The sequence below is a fragment of the Aotus nancymaae genome, unplaced genomic scaffold (genome assembly GCF_030222135.1).
Source record: "Aotus nancymaae isolate 86718 unplaced genomic scaffold, 86718_ANA_hifiasm-v0.15.2.pri h1tg000051l, whole genome shotgun sequence".
In the NCBI taxonomy this organism is placed as follows: domain Eukaryota; kingdom Metazoa; phylum Chordata; class Mammalia; order Primates; family Aotidae; genus Aotus; species Aotus nancymaae.
Genome location: NW_026988465.1, coordinates 550,355 through 570,233, shown reverse-complemented (window position 1 = coordinate 570,233; position 19,879 = coordinate 550,355). Strand labels below are relative to the sequence as shown.

General features: G+C 42.1%; 1 protein-coding gene across 2 annotated transcripts in view; it reads right to left on the bottom strand.

Annotated features, from left to right (window-relative positions):
* The window catches only part of RIPK1 (receptor interacting serine/threonine kinase 1), a 44,839-nt gene that overhangs the window by 13,753 nt on the left and 11,207 nt on the right, over window positions 1–19,879 (bottom strand). For both annotated transcript variants that reach the window (XM_021672660.2, XM_012440340.2), the window contains exons 2-7: window positions 19,303–19,525; window positions 18,381–18,537; window positions 15,397–15,534; window positions 12,902–13,130; window positions 10,328–10,477; window positions 6,269–6,345 (exon numbers count right to left, since the gene is read on the bottom strand). In XM_021672660.2, coding sequence (XP_021528335.2) covers window positions 6,269–6,345; window positions 10,328–10,477; window positions 12,902–13,130; window positions 15,397–15,534; window positions 18,381–18,537; window positions 19,303–19,466 — 915 coding nt within the window. In that variant the 5' untranslated portion in view covers window positions 19,467–19,525. The remainder of the gene's footprint in view (window positions 1–6,268; window positions 6,346–10,327; window positions 10,478–12,901; window positions 13,131–15,396; window positions 15,535–18,380; window positions 18,538–19,302; window positions 19,526–19,879) is intronic.

Here is a 19,879-nt window from a genome sequence, read left to right as displayed (position 1 = left end):
CACTTGAGGTCAGGAGTTTGAGACCAAACTGGCCAACATGGCAAAACCCTCTCTACTAAAAATACAAAAATATTAGCTGGGCATGGTGGCGCACGCCTGTAATCCCAGCTACTTGGGAGGCTGAGACATGAGAATCACTTAAACCTGGGAGGTGGAGGTTGTAGTGAGCAGAGACTGTGCCACTGCACTCCAGCCTAAGTGCAGAGTGAGACTCTGTCTCAAAAAGGCAAACAAACAAAAATACCAAAGTTTCAAACAATGCAGAATCACAGAGTAATACCCAAACGTTCCTTTAGCCCCTACTCCTCCATTCCCTAGAGGTAAGCCTTATCCAGAGTGTGATGCATATCACTCTTATTCTCTCTCTAGGAATTTGCATACACATTCTAGAAATACACAAATACACACACACACACATAAATATGTGTATATAGATGCGAGTGTGTGTGTGTGTGTGTGTATATCTATATATATATATATAATTTTTTTTTTTTTTGAGACACAGTTTTACTCTGTTGCCCAGGGTGGAGTGTAGTAGCATGATCTTGGCTCACCACAACCTCCATCTCCTGGGTTCAAACAATTTTCATGCTTCAGCCTCCTGAGTAGCTGGGATTATGCATGTGTACCACCACACCTGATTAATTTTTTTTTGTATTATTAATAGAGACAGGGTTTTGCCATGTTAGCCAGCTGGTCTCCAACTCCCGACCTCAAGTGATCTGCCTACCTCGGCCTCCCATAGTGCTGGGATTACAAGCATGAGCCACTGCACCTGGCCAACATTGTTTATATACGTTACAATATAACGTATATAAACAGATATGTTTATATATATATTATATATAACATATATAAACATGTTATATGTACTTGTTTTTTATATATATAATACGTTTATATGTTATATATATAGTTTACATACATATAAACATTAAAAAGATCACACCGTAAATATTGTTTTGTAACTTATTTTTTCACTAACATTTAATCTTGAAGATCTTTCTATATCATTACATGTTAGTTTCCACCTCTTTTAAACGGCTATATAGTATTCTGTCATTTAGATGAATCATAATTTAGGGCATTTGCTTATGGACATTTGGGTTTTTTCTAGTTTTTCACTCTTATAAACTAAGGTGCAAAGAACTGAAGCTACATCTTTGAGTGAAAATGTGAGTGGTACAGATTACTGAGGGCAAAATTGCAGCGAACTTATGGGCTTGTAGAATTTGTTGGGTGCTTTGCCTTCTAATAAACTTCACCAGTGTACACTCTTAGCAATACTTCAGAAGACTGCTTGTTATTCTGAATTTTCACCAAAACATTGTATTACCAATCTTTCAAAAAGTTCCATCTAATGGATGAAAAGTTGTAACAGACTCATTTTGCTTTTCTCTGTTGGCAAGGCCAAATATCTTTTCTGAAGTGTGTTGTTCACTTTCTTTTTTGAATTGTCTATGTTTTTTGTCTATTATTTTTCTTTTGAGTTATTTTTGTTTTTTATTTGTGGGTACTCTATTAAATATTCTGGATATTAATCCTTTGCTAAACACAATTTCTCCTTTCCAACTATCTTTCCATTTTTATGAGGTCATATACAATAATCTTTTTCTTTATACCTTGTGAATTTTATGTGTAGCTTAAGAAACATACACGGATTGATTTTGGACTTTGTGGTAGACAGTGATGGGCCTCTCAGATTCCCTCTCAAGAAGGGATTTGCTGCCCTGCTGCAAGGAGCTAAGTGAGCCAACAGCCTGCAGCTGTGAACTTCTTTGCCCCAGTACTCCCGTTCTGAGCAGCTACAGTCAGTGACTGAGTGAGGCGAGGGGATAAAGCCTTGGCCATTTCAGTCTGGTGTGGGACAAGCCAGAGAGGCATGTGCTCAGTGCTCCCCGCTGCCAGAGCTCTTGGTCAGGCTTCGTTGCCCTTTGACGTCTTCCTCTGCTCATTCCTGCTTCCCACTCCTTCCTTGCAGTCCAATCTCCAACTCAGCGGCTGCTTCTGGAAAACCCAACTGCAAAGACTCACCTTTTCTATTAATATATTTGGTTATCCTTGCTACAGTGCTGTGCTGTTCTGATCTCCTTCTTCAGAATTTTCTTGGCTATCTTTTTTTTTTTTGAGACGGAGTTTCGCTCTTGTTACCCAGGCTGGAGTGCAATGGTGCGATCTCGGCTCACCGCAACCTCTGCCTCCTCGGTTCAGGCAATTCTCCTGCCTCAGCCTCCTGCGTAGCTGGGATTACAGGCACGCGCCACCATGCCCAGCTAATTTTTCGTATTTTTAGTAGAGATGGGGTTTCACCATGTTGACCAGGATGGTCTCGATCTCTTGACCTCGTGATCCACCTGCCTCGGCCTCCCAAAGTGCTGGGATTACAGATGTGAGCCACCGCGCCTGGCCCTCTTGGCTATCTTTGTACGTTTTTTCTTTCACATAAACTTAAGAGTCAGCTTGTTGAATTCCATAAAGAATTTTGTTGTGCTTTTAATTAGGATTGCACTCCTTTTATAAATGACATTGGGGAATAGACAGCTACTAGCATGTCAAGTCTTTCATCCGTAAACATATTTCACTGTTTATTTAGATTCGTTTCATGTTGTTTAGAAAAGCTTTGCATGTTTGCCAATGTGTAGACACATAATATTATCTTATTGTGTGTTATCTAATGGGGGTGGTAAATAGCTTGGTCTTGCATATTATCTCAAAGAAAGGTGGGCTGGGCAAAGTGTCTCATGCCTCATAATCCCAAGAGGGCAGACGGCTTGAGCTCAGGAGTTTGAGACCACCTTGGGGAACATAGCAAAACCCTGTCTCTATAAAAAATACAAAAATCAGCTAGGCATGGTGGTGCATGCCTGTGGTCCCAACTACTCGGGTGGGGGCTGAGGTGAGAGGATCACTTTAGCCTGGGAGGTCAAGGATGCAGTAAGCTGTGATCGCACCACTGCACTCCAGCCTGGGCAACAGAGTAAGACCTTACCTCAAAAAAAAAGAAAAAAAGGCTGTTAACATTTTGTTAAAATAAGTACAAAACTTCTGGTCGTTTCAAGATACCCTATTATCAGAAAAGGATTTCTTTTCTGACTTGATAGTATTTTTAATCACGAATAAACATTACATTTGATCAACACATTTTTCTGCATCTATTGAAAAGATACATCTTTTTCTCATTTACTAAAACAATGTAATAAATTATACTGACATTTTCATAAAGTTAAACTAACTTTGCATTCTTGGGATAAATCTATTTTGCTTTTGTTCTTTGATAGATTCGTTTTTGCTTACGGTATTTTATTTAGAACTTTTGCATCCATACTGTTAACAAGATTGTTCTGTAATTTTCCTTTGTTGCACCTTTTCCAGTTCTGGGAATCACGGTTATGCTTACCCAAAATGAATCTGGAAGAGTTCTCTCTTCTCTATTATCTAGAGAAAGCTGTGTAAGATTGACATAACGTCTTCATTGAATATTTGGTAGAAATCATTGACGAAGCTATCCAGTTGTGGGATTTTCTCTAGAGGAACATTTCTTGAATCACTGATTCTTTTAATAGTTAGAGGAATATTCAAAATTTCTATCTCTATTTGAGTTAGCTTTGCTGAATTATACTTTTTATAAAAGACATTGGTACATTTTATCTAATTTTAAAATAGCCAACAAAGAGTTGTTCATAATATTCTAATACCACTTGATGTCTGCAGGACCTATAGTGATTCCTCTTTATTCACGGATTTCAATCTTGTCTCCTTTGTCAATCTTTTTTTTTTTTCAGAAGTAGATTCTCACTCTGTCACCCAGGTTGGAGTGCAGTGGCATAATCACAGCTTACTCCAGCCTCAAACTCTTGGGCTCAAGCAGTCCTCCCATCTCAGCCTTCCTGGGACTACTGGCACATGCCACCATGTCTCATTAATTTTTTACTTTATTTTTTTAGAGATGGGGTCTCACTTTGTTGCCTAGGCTGGTCCTGGCCTTAAATGATCCTCTCACCCCAGCCTCCCGAGTAACTGGGATTACAGGCACATACCTCACACCTAGCTCAATCAGTCTTAATTAGTCTATTTTAATGGCCTTTCAAATAACCAATATTTGGCTTTTTTGATCCTCTATTAGTTATTTTTTGTGTCATTAATTTATGCTCTTTTCCTTATCATTTACTTCTTTTTTCTCTAGATTTGCTATCTTCTTCAGATAAATGTTTACCTAATTTTCAGCCTTTCTTATTTTCTTAAATATATAAAAATATTTATTTATTTAAGGTTATACTAATAAATACTCTTTTGCAAAGTACATTTTATAATTTTAATATGTAGTGTTTTGTTAGCCTTCAGTGAAAAATACTTTCTATATAACATTGTGATTTCTTTCTTTCTTTTTTTTTTTTACTTAAGGGATATTTAAAGGTATTTTCCTTTACTTCTAACCACATAAGATTTTCCAGTTACCTTTTCAAAATGAATTTTGAACACAGAGGACATTTTTATATGACTGCAATCCTTCTAAACTGTTTGAGACTTGTCTGATTTCCTAACACATGGTCAGTTTTTGAAAATGCTCTGTATGTTCTTGAAAAGCCTTTAAAGGTGGGTATTCTGCAGTTACTAGGGACAGCGTACCATGTGTTTCCGTTAGGTCAAGTGTGTTAGTCATGCTCTTCATGTTTTCTATATCCTTACTGAGTTTTGTTTGCTTGTTCTATCAATTGAAGAGAGATGTGTATTAAAATCTTAAGCTGTAGTTGTGGATTTGTCTGTTTCTCTTTGAGTTCTGTCACTTTTTGCTGTGTTGATTTTGAGGCCATGTTTAGGGAACGTGTCCTCTTTCCAGGTCCATGAGGGGGCGTAGTTTTAAGGGCAAAAATCTCCCAGCGCCACGCCCCCCTCCCCATCTCTCTCCACCTGGGATATTTAACGGTTTATGTTTGAATTTTGCAGGCACGGGAAGAAACTAAAAGTCAGTCACTCCAGCGGAAGTTCTAAGGAACCCCTTTCATTGGCCAGAGGAACTTGGGAAGGTGGGAATTTCTCCCAGGATAAGTTCCCCTGCTCCTTCACCTAGGCCGGATTTCCAGCTCTCTGGAATCCCCTCCCACATGGTGGGAGCTCCCTGTGGGATTTCCCCTCTGGAATCCCCTTCCACACTCTTCGTGGAAGCCTTTCTCTTCTTCTCCTTTCCTTCTCTTTTCTCTACCTAAATAAAATCACCTTTCTGCAACACGTCTTGGGTCCAATATTTACTTTTACTAGCATATGGTGTACCTACGGTGGCCCCACCGCTTATTCTTTAAGAGGTTGGAGGCCAAGAACTCACAGCATTCTCTAGGGGGAGCTGTGCCTCACCAGTACTCAAGAAAAAACCCAGTTACAGTGTTACTGAGGGTAGATCCACATTTAAAGTGGTTATACCTTCCTGATGAATTGAGTCTTTTATCCTTATGAAATATTCCTGATTGTTTTGGGGAATGTTTTTTTGCCTTTGAGTTTATCTTAGCTGATTCTAATCTTTTTTATAAATTATATTTTAAAATCTCTGCTTGCCTGTTTTATTTCCTGTAGTCTCCTGTTCATGATTATGGAGGTAAGCTGCTGGAAGATGTATGACAGTAATTTGATTCCAGAGTTGGCAGTGGGGCAGGGTGGTCTCCATTCCTCTTAGTTGATTGGTTCCTAACTGGGTCTTGTCATACCCTTCTCACCCCAGATACCACCTCCCTGCTTCAGTCTTGGGGAGATGGTACTGCCATCTGTTGCTAAGTATAGGGGAAGTAAGGAGAGAGGCCAACTTTCCTAAAGAACATAAATGAAGTTCTCAAATGACTCTCCTGTCAGTGTCTCAGGTGACCATGCTGTTACTTCTGTACACTGACCCAAGACTGCCCCTCCAGTACTTCTTCCTCCGCGTTATGTCTTGGGTTAGTATTCCTTTTCTGTTATATGTCTCAGCAGAATCACTCTGTGGTCTATCTTTCAAGAAGTCCTCAAAATGACTGATCCACTTATGGTACTTTCCCTCTTTGCCGGCGACATTGTGCTTTTGTTTCATATGGCTTTATATGTTTTCTCTCATTTTGTGAGTTTTGAAGGAGAAATGGGTCCAGTATGCCAACGGGATGATATTTGCAGACAACTGCCCATTTTGTTTTATATGTTTACCAAGCTAGCATACCTCAAATCTCAATAACAAATTACACTGTTTTGGTTTTCATGACTGACTATATTTTGATATGTTAGTATTTTGAGCATCTGCTATATTGCCTACCTTTAAACTCTTCACGTCCTCTTCTACGCTTTCTTCCAATTGACTTAAATAAAAAGGCCTAAATTCTTCTTCAATGCCTATAAGAATAAGATAGTATTTTAAATTTCATAATTATTTTCTAACATAAAATAAAAATATTAGCCATCTATTATCTTTGAATTACCTACCTCAATCTGTGGGCAAAGCAGTAAAATAAAAATTTAAGCTCCAAATCACTGACTCTGATAGAGACAGAACAAGGGATAGGCTAACACTGGGAACCAGGGGTTTCTGCCTAAATAGCCTGTGCTATTTGTGCCTTTTATTCGTGCTGCAGTTTCTCTGCCTGCAGGACAAACCGCTCCCTGATGTGAGTTCATCTCCAGCTGAACAGGGATGGGCAAACTCCATGTTTCTGTCCCTTGTGCATCGAATTTATGAGAGGATGGGATACTCAGAGCAAGGATTTAGTGAAATGGGTTAGAGCTGTTAGCCTTAAAAGAAAAATGAAACTTCCAGTTCCAGGAAGATGGGAGTGGACATACTTTTTTCTTATTCCTCCTTCTAAGTACAACAAAAAAAAATCCTAGATATTATTTATAAAACAAATATACAGAGACTCTGAAGGAGAAAAGAAGAAGGCAGACCAGCAGGAAACCCTGGGATCAGATGAAACACACGATAGTGAGTTCGCTAGATTCTCTCTTTTTCTCATATATCTCAGACTTGGCTGAAAAGGTGGCAACCTCGAACCATCAACACCACAGACAAAAAATCTCCAACCAAAGCCTGCTCTTTCTAGCCAGATAACTAGGCAAGAGGCAGCCTACCAAGATAAAACCTTTAGTCCGTCTGCAGCCATACCATCCTGAATGCACCCCATCTTGTCTGATCTTGGAAGCTAGGCAGGGTCAGGTCTGGTTAGTACTTGGATAGGAGAAAACCTTTAGTCAATAACTACTCTATTCCAGACAATTACCACAGAAAAAACCCTGTGGCCCTACCCCGACCCACAGCAGCTAAGGCCAAATGGAGAGCCTAGACATCCAATCTCATGAGACAGTAACAAGGAAACCCAACACCCCCACGAGGGTAATGTCAGATGAGGCCCAACTGGAAGCCAGGCTGTCCTACCTGCCAGCTGATAATGAGCCCCTCCACACCCTTGATGTCAGTAGAATACAAGGATAGCCTGGATTTGCCCCACTGGCAGTAACAAAACCCCCTTTCCCCTCCCCACTGGGGAAGTGTCAGAGGAGGTCTAGTGGAGAATCAGGACTTCTAACATTGTCCAGTGGTAATGAGGTGCCTTCACCTCTGTGTCAGTGGGGACTATGTGCACTTTGCCAGACTTCCCACCCCTGACCTGCAGTGAAGAGGGGCCTCTGACCTCGAGCGTCAATGGGGGCTGAGTGGAGAGGCTGAACTTCTACCTGCACCCAGCACTACTAAGGTGGCCACCACTCTTCCCTTGTCAGAGCAGTGTCAGAAAAGTTCAGCTAAAACAGAAGGCTTAAAGAGGATACAGAATCTCATAACATAGTAAGAACATGTACAAGTTTCAACAGAAAAATTGCTCATTATATTAAGAATCAGAAAGGTCCCAAACTGAATGAAATAAGACAATCAGTAGATGCCAACACTGAATGATGGCAATGTTAGAATTACCCGTCAAGGATGATCAAAATGATTCAGTTAATAGTTATGAACCTGCCTGAAACAAATGAAAAACAGAAAGTCTCAGAAAAAAAGAGGAGAATATAAATTTTAGAGCTGAAACTTTGATGACCAAAATATAATAAAAAGCTCAGCAGACAGGTTCAACTGTGGAATGGAGGAGATAGAGAAAAATCAGTGAACTGGAACACAGAATATAGAAATTATCCAGTCCGAACAAGAGAGAGAAAATTATCTGAAAAAAAAATACAAAGCCTTAGGACCTGTGGGACTATAGTTTTTATAGTTTAAACCAAAGATATAGTTTTTATGTTGTCAGAGTTCCAGAAGGAAAAGAGAAACAGTGGGGCTTAAAAAGTACTGACGGAAATAATGGCTGAAAGCTTCCAAAATATGGTAAGAGGCATTAACCTACAGATTCAAGAAGCTGAGCAAAACCTAAACAGAATAAACCTGAAGGAATCCACACCGAAACAAATAACTACATCTCTGAAAAATAAAGACAAAGTCTTGAAGAGCAGCAAGAGAAAAATAGCACCTTATCTATAAGGAAAAAAATTTAGAATGACAGAGGATCTCTCAATCGAAACCATGGTGGTCAGAAAGAGTGGCACAATATTTTTGAAGTCCTGAAAGAAAAGAACTGTCAACATAGAATCTTATACCCAGCAAAAATATCCTTCAGGAACAAAAGAAAGACCAAGACATTCTCACAGGAAAACAAAGATAATTTATTGACAACAGACATATCCTAAAAGAATGGTTAAGGAAAGTTCTCTAAACATAGAGAAAACAATAAAAGAAGACACCTTGGAGAATCAGGAAGGTTTGGTTTTGTTCATGGCAGGTAGCACCTAAAATCTTCTATGAGTCTTCTATGAGTGTCTTTTGGGTGGGTTCAGAAAACTAGGGAGCTACAGACTGGGGGCTAGCAACCACAAAGATCAAGCTATAATTAGAAGATTGGGACTTGCAGCTCCACCTTTGACTTCCAGTGAGGGGAAAGGAACTGGAGATTAAGCTCAAGCACCAATGACCATGATTTAATCAATCATGCCTATGTAATGGAACTTCCATAAATCCCCTTAAATGGCAAGGTTTGGAGAGCTTCTAGGTTGCTAAACACATAGAAGCACTGGAACGTGGTGTGTCTTGAAAGGCTATGGAAGCTCTGTACACCCTCTTACCATACCTCACCTTACACATCTCTTCCCTTTGGCTGTTTCTGAATTGTACCCATTATAATAAAAAGACATAAGTAAAATGTTTTCTTGAGTTCTATGAGTCTTTCTAATGAATTACCAAACCTGAAGTGGGAGTTGGGGGAATACTCAAATTTGTAGTTGGCTGAACAGATGTGTAAGTAGCCTGGGTACCCAATGCTGGTGACGATGCAAGAAACTGTATCACTCAGACACTGAATATAAAATGGCAAAGCCCCTCTAGGAAAATGCTTGGGAATTTTTAAAATAAACTGTACATGAAACTACCATAAAACCTAGCTATTTCACTCCTGGGTATTATTCCAGAGAAATTCAGGCTTATATTCACATAAGAACATGTATTTACAGCTGCTTTAGTCCCAACCAGTTAAGAATTGGAAACAAGTCTTTCAAGGAATGAATAAACAAACTGTGGTACATCCACACCATAGAATACTGCTCAGCAAACACCCAGATCCTTTTCATCCTCCCTCTAGGACAGGGCCAATCTAACTGGCAAAATACATTTCTAAAGATGCCAGCTAAACAAGGGAGAGGACAGAAATAAAAGAAGTGAAGAAGCAAGAAGTCTGGTGAAAGCCACTTAAAGGCTCATAGACGGATGAATGGATAAACAAATGCAGTCCATCCATACAATGGAATACTATTCAGTCTTGAAAAGGAAAGAAATTCTGACATATGCTACAACACAGATGAACCTCAAGGATATCATGCTAAGTGGAATAAGCCAGACACAAAAGGACAAATATTATATGGTTCCACTTATATAAGGTACCCAGTACAGTTCAATTCATAGAGACAGAAAGTAGAATGAGGGTTGCTAGGGGCGGAGAGAGGGATAATGGAGAGTGAGTGTACAACAATGGGACTGCTCTTACTGCCTCTGAACAGTGCCCTTGAAAACAGTTACAATGATAAATTTAATGTTATATATATTTTAACCCAAGTTAAAAAGTTAATTACAAAAAAGGGAACACGAAGGCCTTACGTGCCTCCATGCTTTTGAGAGAGATGGTTTCTTTGCATTGAACAACATGTTTGAAATCTAGGAAATCAGTTTAAAACCACAAGTAAAGTGGAACTCAGTTTTCTGAAGATTCAAACCCAGTTCCTAACAACATCTCACTAGGAAAATCACCACACAGGATGTATCCTACACAGTCAGAAAAGATGATCTTACCAGGAAATGTCGGCCGAACTTCCAGATTCGCTTCCCAGCAGAGCTGCATGAGGCTGATAATTTCCCTTGGGCAGTGCTCAATGATGTCATCCAAATCTGGCCTGTTGCCGGATTTTATGCACATTATCAGCTGCTGCTCACAGATAGCATCTAAAAGCAAAGAGAAGCTGAGGCTGAGACTTTCTTTCAGGTCTTGCTCCTCTCTCAGACAAGAAGGTGACAGAACTTGAACAATACAGCTCATTTTTCTCTGCCTCTGGTATGCCTGTGGTACAGTTGCCTCGTTTCCTAGAGTGGAATGGTTTTATGACAGGCAGCTGACATATTCCACTATACAGATGATCAAACAATATCTTAATGTCTGCAGATAAAACAAAATTCTCAACAAAGCTGCCTGCTGGTGGAACAAACGGATTATGTGGGCAAGGCCAACGGCATGCTCCATATACAAAGGTAAATATGGGGCAATCCTTGCCTTTCAGAGTTCGGTTTGATGAGAGTAACTTAAAACACAGACTGATCATTGCTATTCAAGAAGGACGTGCAAGGGGTTCTGGTAGCCCAACCCTGACTAGAAATGTCCAGGAAGGCTTTGCTGAATCCAGAAAAACCAGCAGGTAAAGAATCGGAAAGGGGGACTTAGGGAGGAGGACTCCAGACAAGAGAAGCAGGATATTAACAGGCTAGAGTTACAGAGATCATGACACGTCCCAGAAATTCTTCACTCAGTGTAACTATGCACTGACAAAGAAGGGAGGGTTAGGGATGAGGCCAGTAGGGAAGCAAAGGCCAGAAGATGAAGGCCTTCTATTCCACACTGAGGAATTAGAACTTTATCCTGAAGACCACAGACAGTCTGGGAAGGATTTTTAATAGGTGAGGGAGAGGGTCACATGCGCCTTTCAGGACGATCGTTTTGGCTACCACATGAATGGTAAATGGTGGGAGAAGCCTGATGCAGAAACAAGGAGAGCTTGAACTAAGCAGAGGCCAGTGGGGACAGAGAGAGGTAGATGGGTTGCAGATGTATCTTGAGTCATATATGTATCTTGAATTCATAGGTTTTGAGATCTAACAGAATGTGAGAGAGGAGAGGCAAGGGTAAGTCTGGGATGATTCTAAGGTTTCTTATTGGGAACCTTGACCTTGGTAAAAGGGTGGTGATGCCACTTTCCGAGCATACAAAGAGGAGTGAAGCAGGGCAAGCTGCAGGACAGTGTCGACAAGATGGGTGTGTTTGGGGGAAGTTGCTCTGGAGGCTCCTCTGGTACCTGTGATGGATCTGACCATAAGACAAGCGGATATCCAGGCCAGAGCCAGAAACACAGATTTAAGAGGCATTCACGGCTAGGCGCAGCGGCACATGCCTGTAATCCCAGCACTTTGGAAGGCTGAGGCAGGCAGATCACAAGGTCAGGAGTTCAAGACCAGCCTGGCCAACATGGTGAAACCCTGTCTCTACTAAAAATACAAAAAAAATAAGCCAGGCGTGGTGGTGCACACCTGTAATTCTAGCTACACAGGAGGCTAAGGCAGGAGATTGCTTGAACCCGGGAGGTGCAGGTTGCAGTGAGCTGAGATCGTGCCACTGTACTCCAGCCTGGGAGAGTTGATGATTGCCCAAGATGAATACGTAGGAAAACATCCATTAGTTTATGCACTTAACAAACTGAAGAGTGTCTCTGTTCTCCTACATGAGTCATGACTTACTCATCTTTATATTCCCAATGCTGACTAAAGTGCCCACAGTAGGGACTGAAAAGAAATAATTCTTGAAAATAATAAATAATTTAAAGAAATAATTCTTGAATGAAGAAGTGAATTATATATAATATTTATATCTTGTACTCACCCACTTACTCCATTCAATTATTACATTATCTACATAATGGCTGCCCCCCCAGTGCTGCTTCCCCTTCCAATTCCCCTTTTGGAGGCTTGTGCTTAGATTCCTGCTGTGAAAGCCAATTAGATAGGACGCTCCCCCTAGCTAAATCCTGCCCTTGAATGAACCAAAGAAAAATCCCTTTCCCTTGTTCCCTTTACTACAATGGAAAGAATGTGAGGGAAACTGATTTTTTAAAATACAGACAGAAGTAAATATGCATAGTATATATATAAAATATAATAATTCTTGAATGAAGGAGAAAGTGAATGAGTGAAAGTATGACGTGTATGCCTTGTGGTGTGAAAGGCTAAGTCCTCACAAGCAGAAACAATCAAACTTTCCTGTCTAGGAAGAACCCTGGAATTTCACAGCACTTCTCAAGCTAATGACACACCATCAAGGTTCCTATTCATCCTGTGATCACTGATTCCTATATGGGAATACTTATTCATTCAACAAGAATTTACTGGGCACCTATTAGTTCTAGGTACAGTGCCTGTAGATGCCGAGGAGACATCAGTGGATAAATCAAATGTGGTCCTTGCTCCCACAGAACTCACAGTTGAGCAGGTAAGACTGACATTAAAAGAACAAACGACTACAAACCATCACTGACTTCACTGAAGCCCATTATTTCATGTAACAGTGTTGGTTCATATGAAAATCGTACTCTTCTAATGCCTTACTTTCATATGGCTCCTTATTTGCAAATATCACCCAAAGTACTATGGCAAAGCTGTACACGTCCGACTTCTCTGTGGGCTTTGCGTTGATGTCGTTCAGGTGCTCGGGTGCCATGTAGTAGAGGGTGCCGCCGTTCTTCTTGGAGGTGCTGTCCACTTCCCTCAGCTCATTGTGCTCCTCTTTAGACAGTTTGCTCCACGTCTTAAAGGAAGCAAGGCCGAGGTCTGCGATCTGCAAAAGAGATCGAGCCACTGGGATTGTTTGGTGAAGGCCACAAGCAAATCAGATTTGACTTTAAATTTGGGGTTTATTCAATATACGTAAGATTTGGTAAATTTTCCAGAAATGGTTGCACTGGGCAGGTCAGAAACAGTGACTTCGCAATAGACTCACAGAAACTGTGTCTCGTCAGCCATTTGTAAAATCTCCCCCAAGAAATGTTCACATGAAATTCTGGTATCGCATTCCTTATGCAATAAGTGGGAGGGGAAAAGCAGGAGACATTTCTGACAAGAACAGTAACAACAAACATATTTATTCTAATTCCCCGTTGACTCTGCATACGGTTTTCAACTATTTCTGGGGGTTAGGGGAAACATGATTCTTTTCTTCTCTGCACATTTACGTAGCAGACAGTAGCTAAGTACTACACCTTCTATTTCCCCAAATGGTGTCCAGAGGCCCATGGATGCGAGTGTCTAGGGATCCCAAAGACACACTGAGGATAAGGACTGCAGTGTTGCTTGTTTTGAGTCGTAGCCTGAACCTAAGAGAAGGTGGGGTGGGAAGGAGGAGAAAAACGGACAAAAAAGCAGAGAGAAAAATACCAAGGTCAGACACAGAACAAGAACAGAGGTGGCGGGGCACAATGACAGAGCAATACAGTTAAGAAGAGAACAAGGGTGCTAGTTCCACTTCTGCCTCCAGGAATCCAAGCAGGCACGCGGGGATTATCTGTGGCATGTGACTGCCAAACATCCACAGATTCTAAGCCACAACATAAGAGGAAAGTGATGAATTTCAAGATAGGTTATGAATGAGTAATTTTTATTCCCATGGCTTTTTTTGAGACGGAGTTTCGCTCTTGTTACCCAGTCTGGAGTGCAATGGTGCGATCTCGGCTCACCGCAACCTCCGCCTCCTGGGTTTAGGCAATTCTCCTGCCTCAGCCTCCTGAGTAGCTGGGATTACAGGCACGCACCACCATGCCCAGCTAATTTTTTGTATTTTTAGTAGAGATGGGGTTTTACCATGTTGACCAGGATGGTCTCGATCTCTTGACCTCGTGATCCACCCGCCTCGGCCTCCCAAAGTGCTGGGATTACAGGCGTGAGCCACTGCGCCCGGCCCCTTCCCATGGCTTTTTTTTAAAGACATGGGAATAAAAATCTGTCCAAGACTAGGACAAAGTGCTAGACGCAGAACCTGCTGGTGGAGAAAGGCCCATGTGTCAGCAGCTCCTGAGTGCCCCCCCAGTGCTCCTTCCCCTTTTGCTTCCCCTCTCAGAGGCTAGTGCTTGGATTCCTGCTGTGAAAGCCAATTAGATATGACTCCCCCTAGCTAAGTCCTGCCCTTCAATGAACCAAAGAAAAATCCTTTTCCCTTGTTCACTTTACTACAATGGAAAGAAGGTGGTCAAAGTTTTTTTTTTTTTTTTGAGGTGGAGTTTAGCTCTGTCACCCAGGGTGGAGTGTAGTGGCGTGACCTTGGCACACCGCAACCTCCACCTCCCGGGTTCAAGTGAGTCTTCTGCTTCAGCCTCCCGAGTAGCTGGGATTACAGGCACCCACCACCACACCCAGCTAATTTTTGTAGTTTTGGTAGAGACGGGGTTTCACTGTGTTGGCCAGGCTGGTCTCGAACTCCTGACCTCAGGTAATCCGCCCACCTCAGCCTCCCAAAGTGCTGAGATTATAAGCGTGAGCCATCACGCCCAGCTGGAAACTGATTTTTCAAAATATAAACAGAAGTAAACAATTAAATAAAAATATAAAACAAAATTTCAACGTAGAGGTTTTTTATGCCAAAATGATCAACTCACTGCTGATCTCAATCTTAGGCCACATCTGAACTCTAAGGATTTTCTGCACACATCTTCACATTCCCCTGCATTTCCAGAGGAGGGAAGTCTTGGTGACACAGATTTCCTGGGGAAAATTATGGTGCCAGTGGCCCATTCCAGGATGAAAAAGGCAGCCTTTGAATGTTTCCATCTCAAGTCTAACAGAGGAGAAAAACACAATCTAGGAAAGAGGTCTTCTTACCTACCCCATACTCTTCCCCAAAAGATATGAGTTATCCTGACAGTTATCTCCTGATCCCATCACACCTGCATCTTTCCTTCCAAACACTGGTAGAACCTTTCAGCACCATCATCACCAGTCATAAGCTGAGCTAGGTCTTCCTTTAGCTTCTACAATTTATAAGAATGAATTTACATTGGAGAATCAAAACTAAAATCACCCAACTTTCTGGAAGCCTACCAATGACGGTTTACCTTAATGTGGAAGTCATCATCAACAAGGATATTTTCAGGCTTCAGGTCCTTGTGTATCACGCCTTTTCCGTGTAAGTAGCACATTCCTTCAATGATTTCCACAATTATCCTTCCTTTTACAGAAAGCGGAGTACTCATCTAAAACAGGTGATATTAAGTCTATGAAATGGAAAGGTAATCAAATAGGCCAAAGCAACTGTTTCATGAAAGGGTGGTGGGATCTGAGCCTTAGGACAGGGTTACCAGGTTTCCTTCCAGCAGACGCACCATGGCACTGCTGTCACTGGGAAACAAGATTTCATTCCAGGGGAGAGGGGGCAAAGGTATTCATGTTGTATTCTGTTCGTGTAAAAACAAAATCCCACAATCATTTGGTAATGTATAAAATATTATAAAATTAAGCTCCTTGAGAACAAAAATATATATTATTTAGGACTGTATCCTTAGAACCTAGGATTGTACCTGGAATGTCTGTTGAATGAATGGATGAAAAAATATATGAACAAGCATTTTTAATGGGATACTCATAATACGTCATACTAAGTTTACAGTAAGAACATGAACAATGCCATGGAAATGTTGTGTGTAAAAATAACATTAAGAGAAAAAAGAATACAAGGGAACATGGTGAAACCCTGGCTCTACTAAAAATACAAAAATTAGGCATGGTGGTTGCATGTCTGTAATCCCAGCTATTCCAGAGGCTGAGGCAGGAGAATCGCTTGAACCCGGGAGGCGGAGGTTGCGGTGAGCCGAGATTGTGTCATTGCACTCCAGCCTGGGCAACAAGAGTGAAAATCCGTCTCAAAAAATAATAAAATAGCGTGATCACCACCATACAGAAAGTAGCAAAAGAGATGTTTTCCCTTCTTCCTTGGTATACTTTTGAACTTAGGAAAAACTTCTGAGCAAGCAAAGTTGGTCCCCCTCTCCTCTTTCTGCTTTTGTCTCAGGTCCCCTTGATGTCCTGAGTCCAAACACTGTGCACCTGAACTTTCCCTGATCCTGCAGAATGCCTCCTGTCCCAGATGATTTCTCGCTCATCTCAGAAGCTAAGCAGGGTTGGGCCTGGTTAGTAGTTGGATGGGAGACCAAAGACTTATTTCCCAATCAAAGGTTTACTTCAAACAGCTGATCTTCTCCAGTTCTGGGGAGGAGAGCAATCTGATCAAACTACAGTACCATGCGTATAAGTATCACCTCTTCTCCTTCCCAAAGGCATTTTTGTGAGATGTCTGTTGACTTGGCAATTGTGGGATAGGAGAAGAAAGTGGAAAAGTGGGAGTATTTGCCATAAAGGCAGCCACATCCCACAACCCCACCCCATGCCCTGTGCTATCTATGCTCTAGCCAAACCCAGGAATTTACAGTTCCCCAAATTTGGCAGTCTCTACATAGTATTCTCTGCCTGGAACACTTATTCCCTAATTCTCTGCTTCTAAACATCTACTTGTGCTTCAGATTGGAAGCCTTTCCGGTCTATCCCAGACCTGAGTGGGTGCCTCTTCTGTACTCCCACAGCAGACGATGAGTATGTCTATCAGAACGCCATCGGCTGGGAGCGGTGGCTCATGCCTGTAATCCCAGCACTTTGGGACACTGAGGCAGTCAGATCATGAGGTCAGGAGTTCAAGTCTGGCCAATATGGTGAAACCTTGTCTCTACTAAAAATACAAAAATTAGCCAGGCATGGTGGTAGACAACTGTAATTCCAGCTCAAGAGGCTGAGGCAGGAGACTCGCTTGAACTGAGGTTGAGGTTGCAATGAGTCGAGGTCACGCTGTTGCACTCCAGCCTGGGTGACAGGGCGAGACTCCTCTCAAAAAAAAAAAAAAAAAAAATACCATCATACAGCTGGGTGCAGTGGTTCATGCCTATAGTCCCAGCTACTCAGAAGGCTGAGGTGAGAAGATCGTTTGAGGCCAGGAGTTCAAGCCTGCAGTGCACTATGATTGTGCCACTGCACTCCAGCCTGGGTGAAACCTCATTCTCTTAAAAAAGAAAAAAAAACCATCACCACACCATACCACTCATTTGCTCATCTGCCTCCTTTTACTTGCCTGCGTCATATTAACTATTGATTCATGAGCAACTAGCACAAGGCCTTCATCTTAACAGGCACATAAGCTTTTAAAAATGTTTTCAAATGATTTGGTTTTGGTAAACAATTTTTATTTTTGTTTTAAATCCTATCTAGTGTTGTTGCCACTTATGTTCTATATTTGATTTAAAATGAAACTTTGTTGAATGGTATTGAAGTGCAACCACGAATATCCTATCTGCTCTTACTTATAGTGTACATGCTTTCATCAATAATCCATATTTAATTGTCATCCCATCATGCATATACTATACATCAGATGATGTCTGCATCATGAAGACAGGGCCTGTCTTTGAACTGTAGATTGCAGAGCAGTGGACAGGTATGGGGAACAGCCAATCACATTCCTAAGACACAGACTGAGTGATACAGAGGACTGTCTGCAGGATCGAGAGGATGAAGAGAACTTTCTCAGGGCAGCAAAAGGCAAGGAAGATTTTCTCTTTTTTTCAGAAACAAGGTCTTGCTCTGTTCATATGCACCTTGTATTTTTTGTTGAGATGGGGTTTCACTATGTTATCCAGGCTGGTCTTGAACTCCAAGGCTCAAGTGATCCTCCTGCTTCAGCCTCCCAAAGTGCTGAGATTACAGTGTGACCCACTGCGCCGGATCAAGGCATAGATGTTTTAAGGAGAAACTGACTTCAGGAAATTGGGCCTGTGATCCCAGCTACTTGAGAGGCTAAGGTGGGAGGAACGCTTGAGACCAGGTGTTTGAGTTCAGCCTGGGCCTTTGTCTGTATAAAAAAAGAAAAGAAAATTCAAACTACTGAGCAATTTGCAAATTTTATACGAACAAGCTACAAACAAACACCACAAAGGCAGCCATAACAGACGGCCAGGGCCCCAGCGCTGGGGATCCCCACGTGGACGGCACTCTCTACCTCGGCTTTCAGCACGTGCATCAGGTTGCCCTTCTCCATGTACTCCATCACCAGGGAGTAGTTCCCTTCCTCTATGATGACGCCTAGGAGCTTCACCACCCGGCTGTGTCTCAGTCTGTTCATCATCTTCGCCTCCTCCAGGAGGGCCTCATTGTGCCTGTGGGCAGGAAAAGTGCTATGCTGAGGTTGGCAGAGCCAGCGCCTTAAGAGCCTGGCACACACCTCCAACACATCACCCCCACGTGCTTGGGTCATGCTTGGGTCTGTACTGATCTCTTCCAGGCACAGGCCAGAAGCGTTAGAAGGCAGAGCAGTTTCTCACTTCTTCACAGTTCTCCTGCCCAGTAACTGGCAATGTATGTTCAAAAAATGTAAGTCAATGAACGAATGAATGAACCAATGAATGAAAAGTACATGAACAGCAGCAAGGTAACCTGAAAAAAGATCTTGCTGGACAATGTGATTAAAAATAAAAAAAACAGCCTCTCTCACAATCACTCTGACAAGGAGGGAAAGACGTGAAACCACGCCACTGGTTGCTTTAAAGGGAAGTCTCTCAGAACCTTTCAGGAATGAACCGCCTTTTTAGTTTCATACTTAGGGCTGGTCTTCACTGTAAATTTGAAGCAAATAAATAGGTCTGTCTCACTCATCCTCCCATTTCCTTTTTGTCCCCCTCACCACACTTATCTCTTTGTCCTTCTCTATTTCTTTCTTGTTCATGTCTCTTCCATTACTTACTAGCTGTGAGCCCTTCACTACCCAGCCTCAGAGTCCTCATCAGTGACAATAACAACCATAAGCACCATTGTCACACTGACATCCTGGCAGGCTCCATCTCACCCTATCCACCAGTGGCTCCACAGCAGCCAACGTCCCCACCCCACTCAGAGTTTAGCCCACCACCCTGCTCCCCACTCACTCGGTACATTTGGGCCCCGTGTACACTGTTTTCATGATCACGAGTCCCTGGTTTCTGTGAAAACACAGAGACACCTTCCCGAAGCCTCCGCTGTCCAGTTCTGCCCTCTCCAGGAAGTCACTGGATTTCATCTTAATGGCATTCAAGGATAGGTCTGGTTCCATTCTGAATGCTCAGAACGCCCAAAGCGGTACCTCTTTTTTTCCCCCGTCAGAGCTGTACCCTGTAAATAAAACAGAGAGGCTACTTCAGGGCAAAAAGATCATAATATGTATTTGTTTGTTTTGCTTTCCTTTGGAGACAGGGTCTCACTTTGTCACCTAGGCTGAAGTGCGGTGGCGCAATCATAGCTCACTAGAGCTTCGATCTCCTGGGCTCAGGCAATCCTCCTCCCTCAGCCTCCTTGAGTAGCTGGGACCACAGGTCCCAGGGATTTTTTTAAATTATTAATCATGCCCAGCTGATTTTTTAATTATTTGTAGAGATGCGGGTCTCACTATGTTGCCCAGGCTGGTCTCAAACTCTCCCACCTCAGCCTCCCAAAGTTCTGAGATTACAGGTGTGAGCCATTGCACCT